At 37.8% G+C, this 20,283-nt stretch overlaps 1 protein-coding gene across 1 annotated transcript in view; it reads right to left on the reverse strand.

The window, feature by feature from the left end:
• Positions 1–20,283, reverse strand: part of VWA8 (von Willebrand factor A domain containing 8) — a 115,588-nt gene that overhangs the window by 42,485 nt on the left and 52,820 nt on the right. The window contains exons 28-37 of the mRNA XM_053455473.1: positions 16,137–16,245; positions 15,495–15,633; positions 14,906–15,108; positions 12,759–12,869; positions 11,675–11,739; positions 11,465–11,590; positions 9,244–9,353; positions 8,374–8,528; positions 7,446–7,641; positions 3,486–3,567 (exon numbers count right to left, since the gene is read on the reverse strand). Coding sequence (XP_053311448.1) covers positions 3,486–3,567; positions 7,446–7,641; positions 8,374–8,528; positions 9,244–9,353; positions 11,465–11,590; positions 11,675–11,739; positions 12,759–12,869; positions 14,906–15,108; positions 15,495–15,633; positions 16,137–16,245 — 1,296 coding nt within the window. The remainder of the gene's footprint in view (positions 1–3,485; positions 3,568–7,445; positions 7,642–8,373; positions 8,529–9,243; positions 9,354–11,464; positions 11,591–11,674; positions 11,740–12,758; positions 12,870–14,905; positions 15,109–15,494; positions 15,634–16,136; positions 16,246–20,283) is intronic.

Genomic DNA, 20,283 nt, shown 5'->3' on the forward strand with positions numbered 1-20,283 from the left:
CAGTAGCGCCAATACCTGTGTTTGTGATTGATACTGTTGCATCTGGCTAGTATAACGCTAATAGCTGAATACAATATATTAAAGTCTGGACTTTTATCTAACTGCCAGATCTCTTCCTAACACTCTTTGTATTTTTTTCTTTCTGGGTATACTTTTTAAAAACCGGCATTCAATTGATCTTTATTATTTCGTTTTTAGTGCTCCTCGGTCACTATTGTTGTTTTTTAAACTAAGTTGTGGATAGGGTTTTTTTTTAACACAAAAGTGAGTTGCATATTATTAAGGGTGATGGTTAGAAACCTGTAGCGCTTAACCACATTGACTTTCATTCACTGTATTATCTATTCTGTTGGATCTGCTCCCAAAACTAGCAAGCTGCTAAATTTGGCAGGAACAATTCTGCCAATTCACTATTTGCCAAACTATACCTATTAAAGTCAGTGTGAAATTGCTGTGAGGTTTCTTGTGCATCCTTCTCACCATGTTCAGCTGCAACTAGCAGCTCATAATAAGTGGGACGGGGCAGCCTTTCAGTTCCTGAAATATACTGATGAATTCAAAAGCCAAATTCTGCTAAATCAGATCATTAAAACATTGGTTCACATGCTGGAATATTTGTGGCTATGATTTGGATTCTATCTGGCAACTATTGTCCAAGGAATGATTTCAGGAAAACTTGGAATGCAGTGATGCAAGTGCAGATTATATTACATTTATTCATTTAATGCCAACATATTCTGCAGCACAGTTACAATAGGGGGTAGTAAAAATAAGCGACGATTTAAAATGAGATAAGACATTCTAGAACATACTGGTATAGAAGGATAATAGGGCTTGCTCTTGTAAGCTTACAATATAATTTGGTGCTTGAGGGGAGAAGCAAAGACTAAAAGATGATTGCTCTAAAGACTGTTAGTGGGCTGCACTGATCATTAGGGAAATATGAACGAGATAAAAAAGGGGCAAAAGTAATTAGGACAGGCAAGCTAATTAAATACACTATTAATTTGATCATCTAAATATACTGTAACGTATTTCTGTTTAATATGAAAACTAATTGTATTTCAAAGCTGGGTGAACATAATTGTAAATTGCAAGAATGAACTTCTGCAGGCTGTATAGTGTATGAAACCTTGCTCTCTTCCACCATAAGGGTAATCCTCTTTTGAGAGTATTCGTTGATCCCTTTGTTATTAAGGAAAAAGGTCAGAATAGGTTCAAAGTCTGGTTACAAGAATAAATGCAATATCGTCTAAGCCCTGTAAGTCAACATATTACAACCACAACTGGCAACCGTATCTTCTGCATCCTTGACTTAAAACAAAGGTTAAGAATGAAATATGCATTTGCAGAAAGGATTTAACATAGCTAACTTAATACTTCAATAAGCCATATGCTCAATGCCAATGATGACTATGAAGCAAGATCAGAAATAATAAAAGTGAGACATATTTTGTGTAAAAAAAAAATAGACCTTTGACTAAACAAAACTGTGCTGACCTCTTACTCTCTAAACACAGAAGACTCTGACTAGTAAAATGATTTGAATCGAGCTAATCAACTGTGGGAGGGGTCTTATTTTAGGTTTTGAAGGGGGTTGCTATTGCCCTCGTCAGTCTTATGTGTCTTTAATGTCCTAAAGGAAATCAATTGTGTGATTGTTTTGTAATCTCTTTTCTAGCCTTTAAGACAAGTAGAGTAAAATAGGTTGTCCATATGGTGTTGTAAAAAAAACACAGAACCAGAATACAAATTGTTTCCGAAAAGAAGTCAAAAGGAGGTATTCACAACTCAAGAACGTTGCATATACATATCAGAAACTACATTCCCAAGCAAGCATAATTTCAGTGCAGGGAAAGGCGGGTTGGGTTATTCACTAAAGGGAGATCTGCACCTGACCCAAAATGAACAGAACCAGGTTTAAAGGTTACAATTAATAAATATGTTGTGATACTAACATTTTCCTGGTAGTGGATTTATCTATGTACACTATGCAGGCATATTTATTGTGGTGGTGTGATCTATATATTTTTAAGACGCTAATATTAAGTCACCTAAATTGTGCTGGGGCCCTTGATATGTGAAAATGTATTAATCATTGTCTATTCTGCACCAATTCATGTCACCATACCTAGCAAGCTTAAGAGGGGCAGTCCCATTTTTCTTCTCTGGTGTCCCTCTTTTATAGGTGGTTGTATCACGGCGTTCTACAGCTCTAGTCAGAGCAATGTGCTCATAACCAGCAGAAAATCTGTAGGTCACAATGTCCCATCTATAGGTCTAGTAAAGTCATGATACTAGCCTAACCCACTCAAAACTATACACCCTATAAATTGTCCCTTTTTGTTGCCATTTGAAATGCCAGGAGGGATGCTTCACATCTAAAACTCTTTGTGCACATTGTCTTCAAAGCTAGGATTTGTGGTATCCATTATTATAAGGTTCATCTATGTGGCAATTCAGGAAATGAATTTGGGATGTGAAAATCCAGAGGCAGAATATGGCACTGGGGTACTGTGCTGTCGATGACAACAGAAGAAGAGAGGGACGTGGGAGTGATTATTCTTAAGGACTTAAATTGAACAGGCAACACAGCATCAGAAAAGCAAGCAGGGTGCTGAGTTGTATAGCTAGATGCATTGGTAGCATAAGAGGGAGAGAATAAGGAGAGGGGAGATAATCTAGGGTGAAATAGCCTCCAAGCAGAAGTGGTAGATGCTAGCTCGGTAAGGGAATTTAAAGGTTATATAGCTATCCTGAATCTAAGACGAGATCAAGAGTGATGAAGAGTCTGAGGCATTAAAGCAGGAAAAAAATGGGTAGACTAAATGGGTCAAATGGTTCTTAAAATGGTCAAATTCGGTGTTTGTATGTGATTGTTTCTTAAGAAGCTCCCAGGAATGGATGAAAAAAAAGAATCTTGTTTATTCTATAAATCATTCAAATGTGAGTCATATATTCTTTTAAAGGACACTCCAGCCATCATATTCACATTAATGCATATGATAGCTGAGTGTGACCTTTGAATAAAAGTTATTTTTTTCTCTTTGGTATAAAAATGCATTTATGGAATTTGCTCTCCTTTTCCTTTAGCGATTTAGATTGCAGGAGTTCAGATGAACACATCTCCTGAGAAATACTGCAGATACACACATACTCGAGCATCTGCAGTAATCTCAGTGCAAGCATTTTCTTGCCAGTGTTTGGTTCTTTCAAGCAGCCAAATTTACCACCAAATCCAGAGTCCAGAGTTGGTGGTATACATCAGATAAATCAATGTTATTGTTGTTTTGACTGGAAGAGAATGCGAAGTATTTCCAAAGTACTTTAATATGGATTCTTCGTGGGTGGGTCTGTGTGTGACATTAGACTGTCCATTTAATATTCAGTGGCTCTTGGGCTATAAGGATTAAAACTTCAGAGCATTTTGGACTCATGGGAACATTGTAGCAATTACAAAATACAGTTACAGAATAAATCCTTACCTGGGAACCGGAATATATTTCACTTTTTTTGAATTAAGGTCTGTCACTTCCAAATACCCAGTTGACTGTGGGGGAGTAACATCTAAAATAAGTAAGTAAACATTTTGTTTAATAAATCCCGGGCTAAAACTTTCGGATCAAGCATGCAATGGTTGTTCTGTAGCACAGAAATTCAATTTCCTCAGCGTGTTTACTTAAAGAGAGAAAAAATAGAAAGAAGAGATGCTGCCAGTTTTTACGCAATTAAATATATTTGGATGGTAATGGAAGTTAAGCTGACCCGTCACATCATTTAGTTATGAAAGTGAATGTGTCCCATGACGTGCTGGCTCCTAGTTGAGTAGATCTGTATATCAGTTTTTACATTCTTCTTGATACTATATTGACGCACATTGCATTATTTATAGAACTGGACAGTGACACTCTGTAATTAACTGATCACATTAGGGAAATAAGAAAAGAGAACCTTAAAAAGAGGCACTACTACAGATTTGGTACTGATTTCTTCCCAAAATAAAGTAGACATGTTGTGACAGGGGAAGTCAATGTAAACTGAAGACTTTTCTCTGATGGCCCCACATAAGTGTTTTATTAGCATGGCGTACCTTAGTTTTAACTCTATGTGAGCAGCATTAAATTCTTTTGTGTTAGAATAAATTACACATGTTTTAAAAAGGTTGTCAAGTATTGGAGGGCCTGTTCCCCAGCTGCACATATCTGTCATCTGCCCTGGTTCTAATAATTATATTAGGCAATTATGAGAATTAAACCTGGACTGCCCCAAATTGGTTCTAATTTGGGAAGCATTTCTAACTAGTGCAACTTCTTGTTGACCCAGAATGAAGTCCAGAAGCCACTCCATTCACACGGGCGCAATATTTGTTGGCAAAAAAACCCTACTGTCATAATAATAAGTATTATGACCCATATTTCAACCATATACGCCTAATTGTGATGTTATTTTATACAAACTGTTAACTCAAACAGTGCAGCTCCAAGCATTCTGTGCTTCATTATTTTATATATATAATTTAGTTGAAGAAAGCTTTTTGTTTTATCTTTATCTTTTATCTTTATCTTTATCTTGTTCTCTTTATGTAATGTTGTTTTATTATCCATGCATGACATATACAAAGTAGCCAGTTAGGTACATACACCTAACAGCACCAAACTTCCAGTGTGACTTTTAATGCTGCTGAAGCAACGTGAGAATGCTTTATATAGAGCGCAGGAATTGTGCCAAGGGGAAGCTCAACCAATCTCACTTAATGACTTCCTGTAGTTAATGCAGACGACTGCAATTCTCCCATGAAGGGCTTCTTCAACACTATGGCTACATCTGATATACACAAAGTTCCCTGACACCACCGTGATGGGTATGCATTATTATACAAAGCAAGGTGCAGCCATACCCAGGTCCTGCCACGACGCGCTACAACACTTGTGGCACATTGCTCTCCCTCATCAGCAAGCTTTTGCTGTCCATACAACATACACGTTTTCTTGCTAGTGGCTACATCTCTAAGAATTCTCTACAAGTTTGGTAGACTTGTGATCAGTACCCATGTGATAAGAGGAAAAATGAAAAAACAAGATATCATACTCCAGAATTAGAGGGTTAGAGGCTAAGATGTAATGTAAGGCAGTTTTACTTTATTATAAGGGTGGCAGATAACAAACATTCATCCAGAAGTGGTAGCAGTTAATACAGTGAGGGGATTTAAACATGTCTGGGATAGGCATGTGGCTACACTGAATCTAAAACAAGACCAAGGACCAAATAAGGTTCAAGTCTTTACAGATACCATATTGGCCCAATTATAGACAGCACTTTTATCACCAGACGCCTGGGACATGCAGTTCCAGACACCGGGCAGGTGTTTTTTTCTTTCTTTTTCAGTTAGCCCTGCTGCGCTGCAGGGGACCTGGATCCTCCTCTCTGGCAGCCAGTGAACATCTGCGCCATGCAGGCAAGCCCCTGCTGCTGCCGGCACTTCCGCCAGGCTTCTATGACGGAGCACTGGTGTGACATGACCTTCCGGTGCTCCACCATAGAAGCCCCGACTGAAGTGCCGGCCAGCAGCAGCGGAGGTTGTGTGAGTGCATCGTGCAGATGTTCACTGGCTGCCAGAAATGAGGATCCCCCGCAGCGCTGCAGAGGACCTGTATTCCCCTCTCTGGCAGCTGGTGAACGTATGTGCGATGCACGCAGACAACTTCTGTAGCTGCTCGCCACCTCCGCTGCTGCTTGCCACTTCCGCTAGGGCTTCTATGCCGGCAGGTTGTCTATGCGCATCGTGCAGACGTACACCGGCTGCCCCCACTAGACACCAGGGAGTTTGGGGATGCATTGGTTAGTCTGGGGGTGGGGTGGCAGAGTGGCATATCTTTGGAGCAAAGTGGCATATCTGAGGGGCATAAAGCATATCTGAGGAGCATAACTCATATCAGGAGGCAGAGTGGCATATGTGGGGGCATAAAGCATATCTAGGGAGCAGAGTGGCATACCTATAAGTAAGGTGCATTAAGAGGGGTACATGAATTAAGAGGGGTACTCATGTGTATTTTTTCTTTAAAATAGCACCAAACTTTAAGAGTGCGGCCTATAATCGGGCCAATACGGTTTTTACAGACTAGATGGGTCGGATGGTTCTTATCTGGCATTGAATTCTGTACTTTCTAAGATAGTTAACAACCTTGTAACTGGTGGAGTTAGTAGCTTTATGTCCCAACTTATTGCCATCAGAAAAAGGTAACGTTGGGTTTTAAAAACAAAATGCGAAACAGCAATTCATTTCTGCAGGTTTGTAAAAATTATCTTAACCTTTTGGGAAATGAGTAATCAAAAGTCATACAATATTACTTCCAAATTTTTGGACGCAAAATTGTTACATGCCAAACATTTAATAAGCAAAAACAGGAAGACGTTCTCCAACATTTGTTAAAGTTTTGCTATAAATAAAGCAGTTTTACATGTGTTTTACAAACAGTTTTACAACTGCAGCCTGCCTGTTAATAAATGAGTCCTTCACAACCCAAAAATACACTGCTATATTCTCACATTTTGCAAGCATGGTATGTGAAATGAATTTGTCACCTCCAGGTCATACTGTTCTTAGATACACTGAATCAGGAGGGTAAAAGATCTGTTTCTTGTAGCTATAGCAGCAGACAGCCATCTATCTCCTCATTAGCCAGACATAACTACTAAAATGCCAGAAAGGTGAATAATCCACTACAAATTATGTTATTCTATTAAAGGGACATCAGGTGTGATATCTTAATCACAGAGCTTCACTATCATGCTAGGTTTGTGAATAGGAGGATTCTACTTCCATTTTGATTTACATTGCAAAGAAAAAGGCTAATGTTTGGGTAATAAAAAATATCTAACAATTCACTTTGTGTAATGTTATGACAAGACTATGTACTATAATAATAATAATATGTTATAATATATATAATACTATTATAATAGTATGCCTTGGGCACCTGGCAGTGCTTGCACCTCTTGCTGAGAAATGGCAGCCCTAAAATGCCCTAGGTACTGGGAAATGCTAAAACTTACTTAATGGAAAGGAAGACACCATGGGGGCTTTAGTCCTTGCTCATGCACAGCAAGTCACGTTTGGCAGTCCATTCTTCATATTATAGTTTCCAGTGGGCGTATGTATATAATATTCACAATATATATATATATACTGTGTGAATAAACTAACTTCAAAATAAAATTAAATGTTGTTTAATGGTAATTTGAATAAGGCAAAGTCTTTCATATAGTGTAGTATTTCTTTAGAGGATAAGCTGGAGCACAGTCTTGAAATCTAGCTAGTAGATAAGGTTAGATCTAGTAGATAGTTATACACAGCAAAACCAGTTGGCCCTAACAAGACACAGGTTAGCATAAGAAATGTATGCAAATTAAACACGGGCATATACAGTATGACAAATACATCTTACCTTTAGGGTATACATCTTTCAAAGGCACATTAGCTGGTGATACGACTCTGACAATTTGATTGGCAGAAAGAAGAGTCACGCAATTGCTATGTTTTACATTCCCAAATTTACTACGTCCTGGTTGGAAAAGCGGCTCGCCTGGGCGGTGATTATCTAATGAAGATTTTCTTCGCCAGCCATAAACCTCACTAGGAGACTAAAATCAAATCAAGGAAGTGTTTGTTTAAACATTTTCTTGTTATACATACTGTAAATATACAGTTAAAAACAGCATTAGCATCAAGCTAGACGGTACAGATCTGTTTATTTAAGGCACAGTTAAATTATATTATTGGAAAAAAGTGTAGTCTGATTAATTATAGACACTTTGGGTATGACACACCTCTATTTTATGACTCCTAATCTGCTTAAAACACGAGTACATGAGTGAAGTTACTTCTTGCGGAATATACATAAGTGAAGGTCACTATAAGACGATATAAAACCATACAGTACTGCATACAGTGTATGGGCAACAAAACTGATGATGAAGAAAATTAATACACATATGAGTTCGAAACATATTTCAATGTTTTTATGAAACGTGTAAACAATTATTATTTACTAGTGAATAAAATAGAATAGTATGGAAATGTTGAGAAGAAGAGGACATTTGCTTGATCAAGAGGCCATAACCTAAACCTAAAGGGTCAGAGGCTTTGATGTACTGTAACATTCTATGTTTCTATGCGAGAATTCCAAAATCATTAGTGGCTGAATTACTGCAAATGTTATAGTGTCACATTTACACACCTAGGTTTCAAAGCGTTTCTTCTTTCTAATTTAAGAAGGAATCAAGAAATAACTACTTGCAGATAATTTGTTTGGGATAGAAATAATTCACAAAAATGGCAATAAACAAAGGTAAATATTTATGTATGGTACTTACCAGTAGTTCTGGAAAGCCCACCACTATTGAGGCAAAGTTATCCTCATCTGAAAATATCCTATTAGGGGATGTTATTTTCTGGCCGACGGCGGCACTTAGGTTTTCAGATGGCAACTGGTCACTAGAAATCACATGGAGATTTGAAGGTTCTGTCGCTGAGGAAAACAAACGTAGATTTAGATATGAAATTTGAACTTTGACATTAGTTGCTTGATAATCACTTGAAAGGTGTGTGATTGCTTAGTGTTATGCATTGACAGCTGGGGGACCTGCAACCCACAGCAGAGCCATTCATGATGCATGCTGCCATGTTCAGCTTAGTGGCAGGAGGTTGCCTTCCCACATGTTGGCCGTGTGCGAGAGGCATTCTGCTTGTGGTCATGCGAGGTCAGTATTAAGTTTACTAAAATTATAAAGAAGGCTCCTCTGGAGGGCTGGGTACTGGAGGGGTAGGGTGAGTCCATGGAATAAGGTCAAGAGTACTGACCCTACTACAGAAAAGAACCTTACCATGCAACACATGACATGGCTAACCCATGGACATTTCTAGCATCTTGTGTTACTCTCTGATGACAGCAGTAAAAAGAAAATATTAATCATAATAAATGAAGCTGTCATTACTTGTCTTCTATGTGAAAAAAACATCCGTCGATATGGTTACAAGTGAGACCATTGATTGCCTCATTTTGCCCATTAAGCGCTGCCCAAAAGGGTAATCTGTGTCTCATAAAGTGTTCGAGCGGCTGCTGCCCTAGGCCTAGCACAGAATATGCCTCTGCATATAAGCACTTTATGTAGTCGAGCAGCTAACATTTTTAAATGCTCTTAAAAGGGCGCACATTGATTTCTTTAAGCTAGAGTATTTAATACCTGCTGTTATGCCAAATCCTGTATCTACTGGTTCCTCACTTAGTACATGAAGCTGGCAAACTCCTGTGTCTTCAGCATCCATATGCAAAGGCTTGGTCAGAAGAAACTTTCTGATGATAGGGGTGAAAAGGAATTAGAATAAAGAATCCTATATGCGTTGTTTATGGTAAACAATAACCACACCGTAAAGCTGTTTGCTTCTATAATATTACAAAGAAATTGTGTCTACATACGACCAGCATTATTTAACATGGAATACAGTAAAGGATACAATTCTTCTATTAACAAAACACATTATGTATAATATACCAGTTATTAGAACAGTTTATCCCATTGGAACATGCTTAGTTCAAACTAATTAGTTGTGAAAAACCACTTTAACCAATTACTAGTCATTAGGCAATCTACTAGATTGTTGTCTAATACAGGCTTTGGCATGGACAGACTCTGCCTGTATTATTTTGGATATATATGACCGTATGGTTTAAGAGGTTGAATAAACACAGAGAAATGAATAAAGATGTACAGTCTGCCAGCAGCAATTTGGTATTCTCTGTTATTTCCTAAAGTGCCCCTGGAAGGCTCCTAATGGAAGCAACTGAGAACTCTTTATCATTTCTTCCAAAAGTTCAGACTCATTATTCTATTAGACGCTGCCAGCAAGAAGAACATTACATAGATGGCTGCCCGGCATGGGATGTCATCTAATCATTAGTCACAGAAATGTCTCGGGTGGAAATCTTATTCCCTTCTCTTTGATTAATACACTCATTTCATCTGTCCTGAAATTTCGCTGCTATACGTACATTGTTGTTTGGAGTGTCGTATGGGGACATTTACTTACAGTCTAGCCCTGAACTTTTTTCATAGCTTGATAATTTAATGGATTTAACCATATAGGAGACAAACCGCACGAGGATCAACTTGTTGCTCAATCCTCAAACATTTCATAAAGCATAAAGCATAAAGCATTTCATATTACATTCTATCTACAGAGTGCCAGCGGATTCCATAGTGCTATTACAAAACGGGGAGTGTGAAAATTATCAATTGCTTCAAAACTGACAACAGGATTAGCATGTGTTAACACCTACTGGTACAGAAGGAGAAAGGGGTTCTGCTCTTGTCACTGTACAAGCAATTGAATGGTAGAAAAATCCTAATGCATTTAGGTATGAATAGCTTAAGTACAAATCGTATTATATTAATCATAATCATAACACAGTATTAAGAGAAGAAGTAGTGGAAGAAAGGTTATTTGGCAACAGAATACACCAAGAGGTTGCAAAACTGATCAGAAGCACCTGAAAGGTTGTGTGCAAACTATCATGGATACCCCGGTGTATGTGCTGGCCACCCTCTGTGACCCATGGGTAAAAGGCAAGTTGATCCTTAAAAATGATTTGAAAACATGGAGGGGCATGCTTGTCTGTAGGGTGTGCATAAAAGAGGCATGCTCAGTGAAGGATAGATGCAAGAGCTGGAAATGGAAAGTATGATTCTCAGTCCCTTGCACCCATGCAGAAAAGCAGCTATTAGGGCAAAGGCCCTTGATTCTTTGGTTTGTAGCACTCAAGCTTTCCAAAGTCAGACTACAGCTTCTAAAATACATTGACAAGGGCTTGAAATTGGGTAAAATTACATTTCTAAGCTGTAAAGGGCTGGGATAACAATGGGGCAATTGCTCCAGGGCCCCCTTGTGTCAACAGCCCCCACTTGTGGCTTTTATGACGCAATGCAATAGCGTGCATACAGTACTTATTATGCTAAGTGACGTGGGAGGTCAGGTGGGTCACCCACTTGGGGCAGGGGGTCCTCTCATGCAGCAGAGGACATAGACAGACTCCATTATGAGCATCACTGACTGCAGTCAGTTTCCTACTTCGTGTGGAGGCTGCATGGCGTTTTAAGAAAAGAGGGTCAGAGTTAACGTGTCAGGATCCTCCAGCCACCGACCTGCAGATACAGCAAAAGAGATACTCTGCAGGTAGGAGCTGTGATCTGTGTTTATGGCAGTCAGCATATATACAGGTATGTGTGTGTTGGGATTGACTTTGTATAATCTGCACATTTCTTTAGGTATAGACGCAGTAAAAAAAACACTTAAGCTTACCTTACTCCTAAGTCTTTTTCTAGGGCTGTATTTCCTTAATGGCCATATTTATTCTTATTTTCATTTCCCCCTATAGTTGGTGACCAAAAACAAACTTTATAAACTTACCTGTTGGTTTTACTTTCCGTTAAAAGCCATCTGTCTTCTGCCACAAGGAAAACTGATTTGAGGTTAATAGGTAGTGAGATGGTGTTGGTGGTTCCTTCCAGAACATCCAGAACACTGAGTGAATTCCTTTAAAATAACAGTAAGGGAAACAATAAGAAAATCAGATTCTGTGCAGGTATATGAGTTATGACAGACACGTAGCACACCTACCCGTTTTCCTTGAAGAACACCAGCCAGTTTTTATGGGAAAACTCCCGGCACATTTTATGGTTTTCCTGAAAGACATCAGATAGACCTTGTGAGTCTGAGGTTTATCCTCTTTAGGACAGATAATTTATATTTTTTTTTATGTATTTTTTAAATAAAAGATTTGCCTAACATAAGTCAATGTACTGTTAATTTCTCCATGTTAAATTTGTACAATCTTCTGCAAGTAAAACACACACATAGCAGGAAGAAAACCTTGACCAAAGCATTTAAAAAGAATGACATGCTAGGGAGTGATTGTAGGCGCTTTCGGCAGTGGACAGGGGTCAGCCTGGGCACCCTGACTGCTCTGCAGCCCCATATACAACAAACTGAGATGTGCTGTGTGTTCGGATACCTTTCTATCAGAACCAGCATTAACTTTTTCAGCAATTTGACCTACAGTAACTCGTCTATTGGATTTGACTTCACTCCCCATGCGCATCAATGAGTCTTTGCGCCCCATGACCCTGTCGCCGGGTCATCGCTTTCCCTTCCTTGGACCACTTTTGATTCTGACCACTGCAGAGCGAGAACATCCCACAAGAGCTGCAGTGTGGAGATCCTTGTTGAGCCACCACAATCTGGCCCTTGTCAAAGTCACTCAGATCCTTACGCTTGCCCATTTTTCCTGCTTCTAAAACATCAACTTTGAGGATGAAATGATCACTTGCACTGACAGGTGCCACGATGACAAGATTATCAGTGTTATTCACTTCACCTTAAAGTGGTCATAATGTTATGGCTGATAGGTGTATATCATATATTGGTTAGAGGTGGTGCGCATAGTTTGTCCACATTACAATGGTAGTGTTGTCATGCAAACACAACTTTAGCAGAATCTTGCTGGGATGAAAGAAAAATGAAATGTGGGATGAAAGTTACACCTTCAGAAATACCCATTGAAGAACCTAGAGGGGTCTTAAACTCTACAGAGCATTTCTGAAAGAATAACTGCCATAGAGAGATGTGAAACAATGCATGTGTTATTTAGAGCTTTGAATGATGAGTATATAGGAAAAAGTGGCATTTAAGTGCTCAATCCTACCTGTGCCTCTTTACTTCCCCACCAAGATGATTTCCTTGGAGGTTCTTCTTGTGACAATAAGATTCGGCGAAGTGTCCCACTTTTTGTGTCCAGTAACAGGATGACGTTACTCTAAGAATTAACAAGAATTTCATTTTTAGCTCTGAAACATGCTAGGCCTGTCCCATTTAAATAATTCTACACCTGCTTACTAATAACGCATTTACAGAAATATTAATAAGTTTCATAAGTTCAAATGTAAAACATTTATAAATAAGCATGTTTTAAAAATAATTATGTAAACAAAATAATAAGCAAAACAAAACCACAAAGGATTTGTGCAGAGCTAATTCCACTCCCTACTTTACTTAGGTGTCATGTGATGACAGTCGACGTGTGTGTGTGTGTGTGTATATATATATATATATATATATATATATATATATATATATATATATATATATACACATATATATATACATATATATATATATACACACCGGTATATATATATATATATATATATATATATATATATTGTGACAGGCCTCCCTTTTCCTTGGGATTTTTGGCAAGGATCTTGGCTGTAACACAGTCTTCTAGGGTAAATGAAGTCCAGGACACATCCAGCTCAGCTTCAATGTTTATTTTAAAGGAATAAACAGCAGCAGTTATAAGTAGAATAACAGTCTTTGCTTTTGCTTGAGCACTTGCTTAGGACAAAACAGGTCACAAGTTACCATCAATACGGCTTTGCAGAGAGAAACCACCCCTTAGCTCTCCTAGCTGGCATAACAGTGGCTTCCCCCTCTGAATCAGGCTCAATCCATTTACCTTCTGCCACAGGTGAGCTGCTACTTAGTCCACACCTTTTGTCACAATATATATATATATATATATATATATATATATATATATATATATATATATATATATATATAGCGCTTCAACAAAAAGATTAAAGATAAAAATACACCTCTATTTTTTTGTAACAAGATTATTGCTGCTGTCTTTCATGGAATTATGTGCAAATACGGATTTTTAAAGGAAAGAGAATGTTACGCAACACCAGTAAAGTTTAAATATAAATGTCATCATCTTTATAAAATGTGGCTAATAGTTTCAAGTATCAGTGTGCTTTCAAGTATTACAAAATGTCACATTTGAGACATTTTCATTTATCACTCTCTCCTCCTTCCACACTTACTGAAGTTCGAACTTCCCTTCCAAAGATATGATTAATGTTGAAAGTGGCTTGTGTTTAATTTTAGGATTTTATATTCAGTTCAGACTATGGCGAAACAAAACGCAGGCTCTTTAAGTGGGTTGGGAAAACAGTTTAATAGGGTATCATTGCGTCTGTTCTGTACTGGGAGTGCAGTAACCTTTGGATGACTCTGCGATGTCTGGAATTCCTGTAAGCACTAAGCAGATCTAATAAATAATATTGCTTTTGTATGTTTGCGTTTATTGGTAGTTGCGACCAATTCCCACTTTACCTACCGCATTTCCTAAAAACTAGTGTTGGGCCAATGGAATTCTTAAGAGAACAATCTTCTAACATGGGTGTCAAAGTGATACTTAGGTGTAGATCAAAATAAAACACTGCTTTGCTTTTAGTCTTGGATTACATTTATTGTGACCCACAAAGGTACAGTAGGAAGGGAGGCATGCAATTACAGACAGCGGACATGCTGAATGTGGAGGAATCAACAGTCATTTTCAATTAGCTTCCATCGATTACCCAACATTTAAAACTATGACCCAGAATGGATCAAACTAAGTAAGAACATGAGACACAACGCGGCGAAATGTTAAGTAACTAGAGGGTTCGCTTGTGATTTTATATAATTATGTCAGGAAAGACGACTTAGTTGATCTTTACCTCAGCCAACCACCTCATTAGATTCAAGTCAATGCTCTAAGTGTGCGGAGGAGGTGGTTCAGCGTGGAATTCAAATGCGCCCATTGAAAAGGTACCAAAATGAATACTCATCTATTAACCTTTTTTGCTTAGATTTGTAAAATATGCAGAGTGAATTAAAGGACACATATCCAGCACTTTAGTTGCCAGCTGAAGTCTGCCCCAGACCAATTATGTTATAAAAACCAGAAATCATTAGTAATTCTACTGTGTAGCAATGAGAGCAAATTCTTACTTCACCTACCTGCTCTTCGTGTAGGACCACTTGGCCAGTCAGTGGGTGTCCTAGTGGGGCGACAGTCACAAATGGCTGCCATATACTGCCTACCGTTCTTGGGAAGATGTCATATAGGTCCACATAGTATCCGTTATTCTCATGTACCTTTGCAAAGTGCAATGATACTGGATTGCATGTAACTACATACAGCGTACTCTCAGATTCATTTCCTGGGAAAAAAGAAAAATATATATAACAATATAAAAATAATACTCCAAGATTTACTGAACTTTAAAATAATATTTGCTTCACAGTTGTGAAATCAGCTTGTTCTTTTAAATGCTTTCACGTGCAACACACGGGCTTTGCAAACTCTCCTTTTATCTCTTCATTTCGTGAATATACTCCATAGGATGAGGTCCTTAGCCAGCAGTATTTTCAGAGAGCATTATATGTTGAATTTCCTATACGCACCATATTATTTTGTTACCATATTTCTTCAATACTTTATGCCACAGGAATAACAAACCTACTTTAGAATATGATTAAATAGAGATATCTATTAACTATAAAAGCCATTTCTTACAGTGACCTGGATATACTGTAAAGTTATTACCTGAGGAGACAGTGGCATCACACACGATATCCACTTCATTTAGAGGAAGCCGCCAGTGGGCCATTTCCTCGGTAAAACTCAAAGACCGTGATTCATGTCGTTCCAGTGAGTATTCCTGTATATTTAGGTAAACTGGACCCTATACGAAAAATAAAAGAAAGCTTATTTCAATTTGCTCAAATAGAAGAACGCTGCAAAATAAATAAAGGATGCTAGAAGATACTTATGACAGTATCATCAAGCTAGTGATCATCTCAATAATGTAAACTAATCATGACGAGACACCGATAAATAATTAAGCATATCTTTTCAAACACAAAATGTGAACCCCTTGATCCCTGGATTTATGTGACCTACTCATCTAGGAATGTTTAAATCTTATTTATAAGTAAGATTTTCTCGGACATTGTTATACTCAAATAGCAGGAAATTCCACGGATCCACCACACAATATGTAGTTACAATGATGTACATTCATAACATGTAAATTATAGACTGATGGCTGCTTATAGACTCCATATGATGCTTGTTACTAGCATTATGAATAATCACAATATTAACTACAATCTTACATAAACATGATTCTGTACACTTGATGATCATTCAATAAATTAGCTAAATACACAAAAAAGGAAAAAAAACCTTTATGGTAAGTTGATTGGTTTCTGTTGGGCACATCAGCTTTCGACGAGCATTTCCAGACTGAGAGATGGTCCAATGGCCAAAAAATCTGATCTCTGGAAGTGGAATTCTGTTAAAGCAGTAAGAGGGATACGCAAATAAGTTGTCAAGAGATAAATGCTTAAATATAAATTAATATTAATGGTTACAAATTACATTAATATTTAATAATATTGTTTTCATTTTCAGGTGGTCTTCTTGGAGCAGTGCATGGACATCAGAAGCAACAGAGCATTTCTTTAGAGGCAACAACCCCAGAGCTCATAAGATAGTCCAAGCATTGGAGTCCCAGATATACAAACAAGTATAAAGGATTTAGAAATTGTGCTTGCAGCAAAAATACAGTATAAATGACTGTACAATAAAGTTATTATTTACACAAGATGAAAAGCTGTGTGTCTTTCCATCTTGGTTCTGAGATATGCTGGACCTGCAGATGACCGCTCTTTCTCTCTGATCACTTGCTATCTTGATGACCGGCTTTAGTTAGCCCATGAAGTAACGGTTTCTGGTTAGGTAATTAAAAGATGAAGAAATATAATATGCAGCTACTGTTCTAAGAAGCCTGCATTTTCTCTGAATTATACTGTGCACAAGGCTACAGTCTTCTGGATATAGCAGATTCATTAAAGCTATAGACAAGTGTTGTTGAAATAATGAGTGAAAAAGCAGGGATTTTTGTTTCTTTTTTGCATGGCCAGCTAATCTTTTAATACAGGATGCGTGCTGTTACATTTTTTATACGTTATCACAGTAACAAGGAGCTATTTTAGGCAGGCTGCTCCATGGACTGATCGTTGTCTAAAAGCATTTTGGTTTACCACTTTCAAAAAGATTGATTCTATTTTGCTGTTTAGAGGGAGATGCCACATTTAACTGTAAAGTATATTTATCCAAAAGATAGAAGTTTTATGTTGGAGTATTCAGCGGACACCAGAATGTGGACAGACCCTGCGAAACGCGTTAGCCGTGGTCTGTCGACATTCTGGCGAATAAAGGAAACAAAACGGAGAGCGTGAGGTCTGTCACTTCAGACCTCGGCTTCCGTGCTCCCTTATCAGGGAATCATCAAACGATACAGAGCGCCGGGATATGTCGTCACCCCAGCGCTCTGCATCAATAGCCAGCTCATAGTGATGAGAGAGTACTAAAGCAGAGGCCTGGAGTGACAGACCTCACACTCCCATGACAGGATGGAAGATAGAAGATGATGGAAGGTGAGAAAAGTAAGAGATGGGAAGAAAGGGGTGTAAGGGCTGTGTATATGTGTATTTGTGTGTTTGTAAGCTGGTGTGTGTGTGTGTGTGTGTATGGCCAGTGTAGGTATTTGTGTGTTTGTAAGCTGGTGTGTGTGTATATGTGTGTGTAAAGGCAGAGGGGTGTGAGGGCAGTGTATGTGTATACATGTGTGTATGGATAGGCTTGTGTAAGCGCAGTATATGTGTATCTGTGTGTTTATGGGCACATGTGTCTAAAGGCAGTGTTTAAGGGCAATCTATGTGTATATATGTGTGTGTAAGCTGGTGTATGGGCAGTGTGTGTGTGTAAGAACAGTGTAGGTATTTGTATGTTTGTAAGCTGATGTGTGTGTAAAGGCAGGGTTGTGTAAGGGCAATGTATGTGTACAGTATATGCGTGTTTATGGGCAAGTGTGTTTAAAGGTGGTGTGTAAGAACAGTTATGTATAAGGGCAGTGTATGTGTGTATTTATGGGCAGGTGTGTGCAAGGACAGTGTATGTGTATATGTGTGTTTATGGGCAGTCGTGTGTAAGGTCACTGTATGCGTATATGTGTGTTAATGGGCAGGTGTGTGTAAAGGCACTGTGTATGTGTATATGTGTGTTTAAGCAAAGTGTATGCATATATATGTGTTAATGGTCAGGTATGTGTAAAAGCACCGTGTATGTGTATATGTGTGTTTATGGACAGGTGTGTGTAAGGACAGTGTAAATAAAATAACCTCTGTACAAAAATAGCTAGGGGGCACATTTTTTCATTCTTGCCTCGGACGCAAAAACAGTTAGCTACAGCTCTGGAACAGCCTCCCATCAGATATGATACAGGCTAATAAATTGGGGTAATCAAGGACTGTTTAAGATGAGAGTCTTATTTCAGGAATAATAATTCCACTAAATAATCTGTTTCTTTAGTGGAATTGGTAAGTGACTAGTTGTAACTGTTTTTACCAAGAAACATGGATAAAGCCATTATTAGCCAAAGTGAACATTGAGCCTTTAATTGAAGTTGGTAACTTGTATTGGGCCAACACAGAAAAACATGTAAAGTTACTTTATGCGATCTCAGAGGTCTCAGAGAGAATGCAATATAAAGAAGAGTCCTCTGAAGTCCCAACGGCTTATGTAACTTTACATCCTTTTCTTTGTTGGCCCAATAAAAGATATCAACTTAAACAAAAGGACTACAACTATACCCACATCTATACCCACATCAAAGCATGACCTGCCTAATGGCATTAACCAGATCAGTACTCTGCAACATAACACAGCCGCAAACATAATGCCATAATGTCAGTCTGCTGTCACTTGTATTTGTATGAAGTAACAATCGTAGCCCATTCACTTACAATCACTTATTATGTGTGATTTAGAAAGCATTGTCCCATATGTCAACTATATTAACCAGATGCTGCAATTATGTTTGTAAATGAACTACAAATCAGATTTCAAATAAAATTAAGTGTTGATTTTGATGAATGTTTACAAAAAATGTGTAATTTTTCACTATATATTATTGCATGTTTATCCTTCCATCACTCCATACCTAGTCTAACAGAAGAAGGCTGTTTTAATTAGTTGAAGCTGAATTGCACTCTCAAAATATGCTGACGTGAAAATGAGGAAGTTCAGCACGCTTTATAGACGAAAGAAACATGAATAAAATAGATAAATTATGTTTTCAATTTAGTTCCGAGAAATTTTAAGAGAAGGAGCACAGGAACAAAAGTATATAATTTAACTGGAGGAGTGGAGGATATTTAAAATATTTATTGCACGCTATGACTCATCGTAAGGGGAATACAAAATTATCTGGTAACTGGTCAAGCATATATATTATAATCTGAGAAGAATGAACAGGTGATGCATGCCACATGGTACAACAGTTAAAATAAACGACAGCCACATACTACCGGTTCACAGAACTGTTAGAAAACATTTGTATTTTACTTAAAGGAAAAAGGGAGACATTTCCCAACTTTATTCTATAACAGATCGGTGTAAACCAGTATCAGCATTTATGTGCTTTATTGTAGGGAAAAACATTTACTATAATTCCATAAACACTAAAGTTATTCACAGAAATGTATCTGGGGCTTTATCAACTTTTTTCACATACAAAAAATACCTTTTTGTGGCAGAGACAAGCAAAGCGCAAGGGATATATGTAAGCTTACAAATGGGGCCCTCTTTATCTAATGCATTGCCTTGTCTTGGTCTGTCAATTCTAGTGTTGCCAAACTCTGATTATATGTATTGTATGAAGCGCCGTGTAAAATTACTAACGTTTTGTCACACCTTTTCCCCTGTAGCATGCCTGACAATAAGATAATACAGCAGGGGCGATGATAGCCTAAAGGTGCTGTTACACGTAGATAAATATATCTCTAAGATGTTACTCAAATCAACAATGGAAGACCTGTCCTTTTAATAGCATAAAAACATTACAGAAATGTTTAAGTTGCCATTTTCAAATTTTGTCAGCTTTGTGTCACATGACAGTGATCCTGGCAAAATTATTTTATATGATTAACAGCGTATATATCTGGGAAGGGTTCTAAAGATGATGCTTCTAACATTGCATTTTGCTTTCAACATGTTAAATACAGTAGAGCAGGTGGAACAGCACCTTTAAGTATCCTAAGCATACTGACAATCAGTTTAAGATAGTATGCCTTTTTTAAAGTTGTATCTATGTGAACATGGACTAATCGGAGGAGTATTAACTACTTGTAAAATAATGATTTACAACAGGAGGACATTTCTGATGTTTTAAGAGAATTTAAATGACAGTATATAAATATATAAAATGAAAGACATAAAACACAAGCACACAGAGAAATAGTGATGCCCTTTTATTATTGGTAGCACC

This window comes from Spea bombifrons, chromosome 2 (assembly GCF_027358695.1).
Source record: "Spea bombifrons isolate aSpeBom1 chromosome 2, aSpeBom1.2.pri, whole genome shotgun sequence".
Taxonomy (NCBI): domain Eukaryota; kingdom Metazoa; phylum Chordata; class Amphibia; order Anura; family Pelobatidae; genus Spea; species Spea bombifrons.